General features: G+C 49.7%; 1 protein-coding gene across 3 annotated transcripts in view; it reads left to right on the top strand.

The window, feature by feature from the left end:
- ZNF341 (zinc finger protein 341) overlaps nucleotides 1-6,530 on the top strand; it is a 35,811-nt gene extending 29,281 nt beyond the window's left edge. For all 3 annotated transcript variants that reach the window (XM_008568197.1, XM_008568195.1, XM_008568198.1), the window contains 3 exons: nucleotides 3,023-3,134; nucleotides 3,382-3,452; nucleotides 5,291-6,530. In XM_008568197.1, coding sequence (XP_008566419.1) covers nucleotides 3,023-3,134; nucleotides 3,382-3,452; nucleotides 5,291-5,820 — 713 coding nt within the window. In that variant the 3' untranslated portion in view covers nucleotides 5,821-6,530. The remainder of the gene's footprint in view (nucleotides 1-3,022; nucleotides 3,135-3,381; nucleotides 3,453-5,290) is intronic.
- Nucleotides 6,531-9,924: the final 3,394 nt, after the last annotated feature.

Below are 9,924 nucleotides of genomic sequence, written 5' to 3'. Positions count from 1 at the left end.
CCACCCCCTCCAGCCCTCCTCCCCATCCCTATCTGGTCGTCCTCCCCTTCCCCCTCCTTCCTCCTCTTTCTCTCCCCACTTGCCTTGCTACATCCCCCTTTCCATCTCCTTCCCAGCCCCCTGCTGCCTGCCCCCACTCATGAACAAGGGGCTCCCACTAATACTAGAGCAGAGATGACCCCCTGGAGGCTGTGAGGGCTGTGCCCCTTGAGAGTCAGTCCCCTCAGACCACTCTGGGCCCCTGGGGGTGAGGGCGCTGTCTCACTGCAAAATTCCCACCCAAAGCTGGACAAACCCCCTTCTCCTTGGTTCCCTAGTTAATACACATTGACATTTTCTTTTCTTTTCATCTTTAAATGTTTTTTAATTCGTTAAAAAATTTAATTAAATATTTTTTAATTGAAAAGGATTTAAAGATTGAGAAAACCTAAGGAGAAAATCCTTGACAGTACAAAAGCATGTATAATGAAAATGAAACCTCGTCTCACCTCGGATGGACAATCCAGTGTTTTTCAATTTTTTTTTTTACTATGACCTATGGTAAAAAATACATTTTATATTGCAACCCAGAAAACATATATGTATACCCATATAATATTGAAGCAAAACTTTCAGAAAGCAATATTTTCTATTCTGTCCTGTTCAATGTTAGTTTTTAAAGTAGCCACCAACAGGTTGTGACTTACATTTTGCAAAATACTTCTTTTTTTTTTTTTTTTTTTAAAGGATGACTGGTAAGGGGATCTTAACCCTTGACTTGGTGTTGTCAGCACCACGCTCAGCCAGTGAGCGAACCGGCCATCCCTATATGGGATCCGAACCCGGGGCCTTGGTGTTATCAGCACCGCACTCTCCCGAGTGAGCCACGGGCCGGCCCAAAATACTTCTAATTCCCTTCCCCAAAGGTAACTGCTATTAATGGTCTAGTCTAGGTTATTCTAGTTTTATTTTACATGTGTACAACACACCTTCTTACTTTTACACAAATGAGCACATAATATAACTCTGTTATGTGCCTTTTTTTGTTATCAATTTACCTTGAAGATGTTCCCTGACAGTATCTTCTTTTTCATAGCTGCGTAGTATTCCTCTGTGGATTTAGCATCTTATATCTAGCCAGTTCCCTACAGTTGGACCCTTAAATTATTTTTCAGCTGTTAGTAGTACACACAATGCTGTGTGGATCCCTTGGCAAGCTTTTCGGAGTGTATCTGTAGTGTATATTCCTAGCAGTGCAAATCCTAGGTTAAAATGCAGTACTGAGTTTCAATTTGGAATGGTGAAAAGTTCTGGAGATTGATGGTGGTGATGGTTGCACAACAGTGCAAATGTACTTAATGCCACAGAACTGTACACTTAAAGAGAGTTAAAATGGTAAGTTTTATATTATATATATTTTACCCCAATTAAAAAAAAGAAGTATATGAATTGCAATTTTGATAGATATTATCAAATTACTCTCTTTACGGTTTTAAAATTTTTTAGTATTCAAAAGTAATATGGTGTCAGTAACATCAAAGTCACAGGGTTTGGATCCCTGTATGGGCCAGCTGCCAAAAAACCCAGTAACGTGTGTATTACACAAATGGAAGGAAGCACTATAGAAGTACGTAAAGTAAAATGTGAAATTCCCCTTCAAATGCCAATTGCTACTGCATCATCGGTGTGTATACAAACACATGGCTGGGGCTTTTCTCGGGGTTGGGGATTATATTATTTTCTCACAAAAATGTGACTGTGTTAGGCTGTTCTACAGCTTTCTTTTCCACTGCAATATGTCCAGGAGATCTTTCCAGATCTGGAAACACAGATCAATTTAATCTTTTTAATGACTGCAGAGCATTCCATTGTAATGACCAGAATTTCCGTAATCAACTGAGTTGGCATTTTTCAAAAGTATCTTATTCATTCCAGAGGGAGAACAGAGAGGAAATCATGGCAGGAAATCAAACAGCCAGGAACGGCCCCTTTTTAAAGGGCAGGTTGTGACCCCACAGGAGCTTTGTAGGCACCTCCCTTCTTTTCCTGTGGTCTTGGGTGACCTGACACCCATCAGGTGAGAGCTGCCCTCCCCTGCAACCCCACGATGGGCTAAGCAGCAGGAAGATTCGGGGTAGCTCAAGTGGGCTCTGGATCACACTGCTGTGCTGGAATCTTAGCTCCCCCAACCACTAGGTATAGACCATGAGCAAGTCACTTCAGTCTTATCTATAAAACGGGCATAGCGGCAGTACTTACTTCATGGTTTGCTGCAAGGATTCACTTTGGTGAGGTGTGGTTCCCCCTCCCCTGTGGTGGACCCTGCTGCCCAGGCCACACTTGAAACCCGTCCTGGTTCCTCCCTTCCTCTCACCCCCCATGGGCAATCCTCTGGCAAGGGCTGCCCATTCTACTTTCTCAACATAGCGTGCCCTTGACCACTTCCTGTTCATTGCACCAGCCTCCTTCCTGACTCCCCCTTTACCCCCTCAGACTGTTCTCCACACCCAGAGGAAGCCTGTTAAAATCTCAAGTCAGGTCCTGAACCCCTTTGCTCAGACCCTCTGGGGGCTTCTCATCTGGCTCAGAGTTAAGGCCAACTTCTTTGCCTTTACCTTCCGGGTCTTCCCAGTCAGGCCCGGCTGCCTGGCTAACCTTGCCTCCTGCCTCTTTCTCCCTCTACGCCCTCTGTTCCAGCCACACTGGCCTCCCCATCGTTCCTCAGACACACCAAATGTGCTCCTACCTCGGAGCCTTGGCACTTGCTTTCCCTTCTGCCTGGGACCCTGTCCAGAGTTCCACACGGCCTGCCCTCTTACCACCTCAGCTCTCACCTCATCAGAGAGGCCTCTCTGAGCCCCCTGTCTAAAGTAGCCCCCTCTTCTCCCTGGCAAAACAAAGTCATGAGGAATGAGACGGGCCATTTTTCCCCTGGCCACCTCCTTGAAGGAGCTGCTGCCCTGAGGGGCCCAGTGGGGACCCCTGTGCCCCCTTTTATATTCCTTCTTATGGGGCCCTCACTCTCCCTGTCTGTCTCCTGCAGGTGAGAAGCCCTACAAATGCTCAGTGTGCGAGTCTGCATTCAACCGCAAGGACAAACTGAAGAGACACATGTTGATCCATGAGCCCTTCAAGAAATACAAATGCCCCTTCTCGTGAGTAGAGACTGCCATGCAGGCGGGAGGCGTGGGTGGTGGGCAGATTCCCCCAGGGGGCTGCTGGAAGGGTGGGACAGAATGTCAGGCTGAGGGCGGAAGGCCTTTCTCCTTTACCCTGCCTGCCTCACTTCCCATCCTGCTTAGGATGGACAAGGCGTCCCTCGTGCCCAGGGCTAGTGGAGGGGCCAGCAAGAGGGGCCCTCAACATGGGGAGCTCCCTCTGACCAGTGGCTCTGGGTTTTAGGACACACACGGGCTGCAGTAAGGAGTTCAATCGGCCGGACAAGCTGAAGGCTCACATCCTCTCCCACTCTGGTAAGGGATGCATGGGCCTGCCAGGAGGGTCTGCTTCAGCTCAGCTCCCTGGGATGGACCCAGGAAGAGAAAGAGCAGACACATCGTATGAGGCTTATTGTCCCTGCCTGGTACATTCCAGCCAGGGGACTTTCACTCATGTGGGCTATCAACCAGACCTGCGATGGGGACCTTAGGGTGTGCAGAGACGGATCCAACACAGTGCCCCAGTCTGAGGGGAAGCTGACCTGAGGGGAGAGAACTGTAAATTAAAGTGGTGCCCAGGGTGATATAGGTGTGGACCAGGTGTGGCTCAGGTGTGCATCCGGTGAGGAGGGAAACCAGATTCCAATGGGTACAAGATATGGCCATAAAGCTTCTGTGGTAGAGCAGGGCAGAGGTCTCCAAACCATGCCTCAGTTTCCCAGGGGCCCTCCAGAACAGCTTGGTTGGGTTTCTACATATTATTTGGTCTAGAACAGGGTTTTTCAATCTTGGCACCATTGACATTTTGGGCTGGATAATTCTTTGCCGTGGGGGCTGTCCTGCACCCTGCAGGATGTTTAGCAGCGTCCTAGCCTCTACCCACTAGGTGTTGGTTGCATCCCCTGAGTGGTGACAACCAAAAATGTCTCCAGGCATTGCCAAAGGCCCCCCAGAGGGTAAAATTACCCTTATTTGAGAACAACTGATTTACAGAAAGGATTCAGTGGCCAAAGAAAGTTTGAAAACGGGGAGAGTAGATCAAGGACTTGGAGACACAGAGTCTGGGTTTGAGTCTTGGTGCTGCCACTTTCCTGCTGGGTGGCCTCAGGCAAGTCACTGCCCCTCTCTGAGCCTTCATGTTAAGGAAGCAGAGAGCGCTGAAGACATTTGTGAAAGGTGCTTGGCTCAGGGTGAGTGTGGGCTGGAGTTGACTTCATGGTGGACTTGGAGGCACCAGTGATTCGTTCAGTGAGTGACTCTTGTGAGAACAGACTATGTCAGGCTGTGAGTGTGCTGTGGGGGGAGTGAGACAGGCAGAATCCTATCCTGCCCTCTTGGGGAGCTTAGCATTTAGTGGGGGACTGGAATAAACAATGAACAAATAAGTACATAGCAGCAAAGTATGCTGAGTGCAAAGATGGAAATAAACAGGGTAAGGGGCAGAGAATGAAGGGTGTGGGTATCAGGGAGGGCCCCCTTGAGCAGGTGACAGGAGAGCCGAGTCCTGAGGGATAAGAAGAATGAGGAAATAGCTTTCCAGGCAGAGGGAGCAGCCAGTGCTAGCCTTGAGGCAGGAGGGGACTGGGAGGTGTCTGACAAGGAGAGGTGGGTTTGAGGCCTGGTGCACAGGGAACTCAGGGGAGAGAGAGAAGATGGGGCTGAGAGGTGAAAAGGGGGGTCAGCACCATGCTTCACGGGAAACTAGGGGAGCCCGAGGGGGCTTTGGAGCTTGGAATGTCACAGTCATCTGTGTGTTTTACAAAAACATCTCTAGCTGCCCCGTGGGGAGTGGTCTGAAGGGTCCTGGGTAAGGCAGGCAGACCCAAGAGGAGGTAGCTGCTCTGGTCATCCAGATGAGAGGTGATGGTGACCTGGCAAAGTTGGCCAGGTTTGAGGGGGCTGTTCCAGGCAGAGGGAGACAGCACATGCAAAGGCCCAGAGGCAGTTGGCAGCTTGGTGCCTTTGAGGAGAGCGTGTGTGGCTGGCACGCATGAGTGGCTGGGACAAGGGAAGAGTGGAGAGTGGAGGGAGCCAGGCCAGATCACACTGGTGCTTCTGGGGCAAGCCCAGAGCCTGGGTTTTATTCCCAGTGCAGGTCACTGCTGCAGGGTGAGGCTCTGGGTGCCTCTCACTGACTTCCCCTTGCTCCCCAGGCATGAAGCTCCACAAATGTGCCCTGTGCAGCAAGTCCTTCAGCCGCCGCGCCCACCTCGCCGAGCACCAGCGTGCCCACACGGGCAACTACAAGTTCCGCTGTGCTGGTTGTGCCAAGGGCTTTTCCCGCCACAAATACCTCAAGGATCACCGCTGCCGCCTCGGTCCCCAAAAGGACAAGGACCTGCAAACCCGGCGCCCCCCCCGGAGGAGGGCAGCCCCCCGCAGTGGCAGCAGTGGTGGGCACAAGGTGGTGACCCCCCTGTCCGACCCGCTGGGGCTGGAGGAGTTGAAGGACTCAGGGGCTGGGCCAGTGGCCGAGGCCGCCCCAAGCAAGCCACCCTTTGCGGAGCCCGATGCTGTGCTGTCCATCGTGGTGGGTGGCTCGGTGGGTGGGGAGCCTGAGCTGGTGGTGCCTGGGCATGCCGAGGCACTGGGCTCCAACCTAGCATTGGCAGAGCTGCAGGCTGGGGCCGAGGGCCCTTGTGCCATGCTCGCCGTGCCTGTCTACATCCAGGCCTCAGAGTGATGGCCTGTGGCATTTGCTGCAAGGACCAGCCTGGTGCTCATCTTTGGGTCTGGAGCCTCTGGGGGCAGACTAGACATCCTTCCCAGTGGAAGAGAGCCATTGGTAGAAATCCTTTTGAATGTCATTTAAAAACCCCAGCCTGTGGCTGCCTTCCTGTGACCCCTATCCTGCTGGAAAGCCCTGTAACATTCTAGGATCTGGGGCAGGGTTGCCTACGGCTTCTGGGCAGAGTGATGGCAAGAGAGATGGCTGGAGCTTGAACAGTCCAGCATCTGGCTGGGCTAGGCTGGGGGTTGGATCCGCACCATCCTCCTGCCTACCCCCACTCGGCCACCTCAGGGTAGCCTCTCGTCAAGCTTCTCTTCAGGAAGCTTGACATGGTCAGAGTCCTTATCTATGGACCTTTTCACATACAGTACCTCACAGTGTCCTCAGACAACACTGTGATGTAGGCATTTAGGAGGCACTCAGTGTTGTGGTTAGAGTGCAATTATGAGCCAGATCTGGCTTCAAACCCAAGAGTTGCCATGCACTTGCTGTGTGACCTTGGGCAAGTCATGTCACGTCTCTGAGCCTGTGTTCCTCGAGTCTACAATGGGACTTACAATAGTACTACCTCATAGGGTTGACATGGGGATCCAGTATGAGGGAAAGGTGCAAAGAACTCGGCATGGTGCCTGGGGCTCAGAAAGTGCTCAGTCAATGTTTTTTTTTTTTTTTAAAAAAGATGACCGGTAAGGGGATCTCAACCCTTGACTTGGTGTTGTCGGCACCACGCTCACCCAGTGAGCAAACTGGCCATCCCTATATGGGATCCGAACCCGTGGCCTTGGTGTTATCAGCACTGCACTCTCCCGAGTGAGCCACAGGCCGGCCCTCAGTCAATGTTTTTAATCACTGTGTGTGTCCAAATGGCTCAGGCCCAAATTTTGGCAGTTTTTTTTCTTAGCCCCGAGGTGGCAGCACTCCCCTCTAAAGTGTGTGGGGGCTGAGGGGTCCTGCAGCTCCTGACACACAGAAGCCAGGGAGAGGTCCTGAAGGAAGGAGCTCTCAGAAAGGTATTTACGGAATATGCCCCATGGAGACACCCAGGGGAAGGGGTTTCTACTGACTCGTAAAAATTCAAGATCCTGGGCCTCACCCCCAACCCTTGGGAATCAGATGCTCTGACCAGAGCCATCTTGGGCTGGCCTGTGGATGGCCATGAGTACCCCCACCTCCAGGATTCCCCTTCTCCTCCCCAGCTAGTCCAGGCGGAAGGTGAGCCAGGCTCATCGGGAGGCAGGAAGGGGAAGAGAGGCTTGACCAGCATTTCCCCACTTATCATCACAGCCACCCCTCTGGGCAACATTGCCTCCACTACAGGAGAGGAGATGGAGGCTTGGAGAGGGGATGGGGCAAGACACAATGGAGCTGTCTGATTCAGTGATGACTGAGTTTCCTCAGATGTCTGTGTTGGGACCCACGGCTGGAGCTCAGAGCCAAGCCCAACTTTCCATGTCCTCAGGGAGGGTTTGATGTGGCGGGAGGGACAAAGTTGATGGAGGTGAGGGCTGTAAGTGTTCCAGCCTGCAAAAAGGCCGGAGGAGGAACTGGTGGGGACAGGAAGTGTCAGAGAGGATGACATTTGAGCGGGTATCGGCACTGAGTGCTTTGATGGATGGATAGACAGGGAAGGCATGCTAGGTAAGGGCAAGGCATAAGCAAAGACCTTGAGGTGTGACAGTGTAGTCGTGCTCCAGGGCTGGTGAATGGTCCAGGGTAACCAGAGAGTTCAGAGGAGCAGGCAGACAATGAAAATCACTAACACTTCAAGCCTCTACGTGATGGACACTGTACCAAGCTATTTATATTACATCCCCTTAACCTACCAAGTGAATGCTATTACTTTCCTTATTTTACAGTTGAGGAACAGGCACAGAGAGGCAAATTTCCCTGCCCAAGCTCAGGCAGCCAGTAAGCAAAGAGCTGGGATCCAAGCCAGTGTGGTCTTCCACATGCTCTCAGCACTTTGCTCAGTTGAAATATGAGTTGGTGTTGAATCAGAGAGAGGCTTCAGTGTTGGGTTAAGGAATCTGGACTTTATTCTCTACCTGATGGAGGGGTCATGGGAGGCAGTAAACATTTTTTAAAATTATAATAATGATATTAAAGGAAATTTTAAAAACCACATCTTTATCCTAATACAATTATTTAAGTTGTATTTCCATTGCTTCTTCCTGTCAGTGTACACATGCATACAATTTTTCCAATGCTGTGGTTTGAATGTGTCCCCCAAAGTTCATGTGTTGGAAACTTAATCCCAATGTAACAGTGTTGAAAGGTGGGACCTTTAAGAGGTGATTAGGTCATGAGGGTTCTGCCCACATGGATGGATTAATGTCATTATCTTGGGAGTAGGTTTGTTATAAAAGTGAGTTCAAAGAATAAAAAGAAAAGAAAGAAAAAAATGGAAATGAAAATTAAAAAATAAAGCAAGTTTGGTCTTCTCTTGTTCTCTCTCACCATGTGATGCCTTCCACCATGTTACCACACAGTAAGAAGGCCCTCAACAGATGCTGCCCCTCAATCTGGGACTTCCCAGCCTCCCAAACAGTGAAGCAGTACATTTCTGTTCTTTGTAAATTACCCAGTCTCAGATATTCTGTTATAGCAGTACGAAACAGACTAACACACCCAATAATTATGAGAACTAGGGGCTGGCTGGTTAGCTCAGGTGTTTAGAGCACAGTGTTACAACAATAAGGCCAAGGGTTTGGATCCCCATACTGGCCAGCCACCAGAAAAAAGAAAAGCATGAGAACTAACATTTATAAGGCACTTATTGCATGCCTGGCATGTCCCAAGCACTTGGATGTGGGTGCTACTTTTGATCCCATTTTGCCACTGAGATGAGGCAAGAGGCACATGAAGGTTAAGTGGCCCAAAGTCATATGGCAGGTAAGTGGCAGAGCAAGACCACAGAATAAGGGACATACCAAGATCAGGTCTAATGTTTAACAGATGCAGAGTTGAACTGCCTGGATCTCCCAGCTGAGTCATTTCAAGGCTAGCAGATAGAGAGGCTGAGGCCCAGAGAGGAGAAGGCCCTTGGCCAAGGGTCACGGAGAGTTGGGGACAGAGCTGCTCCAGGGCCCCAGGACCCCTCATAGAGCCCCGACATGTTGGACAGGGTGTAGCATAAAGAGGGGCTGGCCTGGGCATCCAGGATCCCATTCTACCCATAGAAAGATCAAAGACTTTGGCATCAGGCAGAGCTGGGTTTGAATCTTGGCTCTCCCCCTTCCCAGCTGTGTGACTTTGGCAAGTCACTTCATCTCTCTGAACCTCAGTTTCCTCACATCAATGGGAAGAATAATAGTACCTACCTGATTAGGTGATTGTCAGAATTCAGGGAAATAATTCAGGTAAAGTGGAGATCACAGATTGGCAGCACATGGGTTGAATCCAGATAGACTGTTAGCATTTACGATGTTTGAAAAAATGAGCAAACATTTAAAAATAATAATTTTTTTTTTTTTTTTTTTGGTGCCTGGCCAGTTCTGTGATTCAAACCCTTGACCTAGGTGTTATAACATTGCACTCTAACCAACTGAGCTAACTGGCCAGTCTAAAAATAATGAAATTTAAAATGTACTGCAGTGGTGAAACATGAGATGTATTCCTTCTGTTTCAGAATAAGATAAGGATGCCTGCTGTCATGATTCCAATATTATGCTGAAGGCCTGGCCAGAGCAATAAGGCAGGAAAAAGAAATAAATGGTATAAGGATTAGAAAGGATGAGATAACAGCAAGGATACTGAAATAATAGCAAGATCAATATATAAAAATTTACTGTGTTCCTATATACCAGGAGCAATTGGAAAATGTAATTAAAAATTGGGACATTTCTCATGAAAATCTAGGTTTTGGACTTCTATTGAAAATTGGGGTGTGGGTCCTGAGACAGTGGGTGGAGGGTCTCAGCCCCACCCCCCACCCCAACCACGCCAGCAATGGAGCCTGCGTGAGCCAGACTTGTTCTCCCTTCCCCCCTCCCCCTGACAATATCTTAGAATGTACTTAATAAAAAAAAAAAGAGGGCCGGCCCATGACTCACGTGG

The sequence above is a fragment of the Galeopterus variegatus genome, unplaced genomic scaffold, assembly GCF_000696425.1.
Source record: "Galeopterus variegatus unplaced genomic scaffold, G_variegatus-3.0.2 Scaffold386, whole genome shotgun sequence".
NCBI classification, from domain to species: domain Eukaryota; kingdom Metazoa; phylum Chordata; class Mammalia; order Dermoptera; family Cynocephalidae; genus Galeopterus; species Galeopterus variegatus.
The sequence above is the reverse complement of the archived record's forward strand: the minus strand, read 5'-3'. Positions and strand labels throughout refer to the sequence as shown.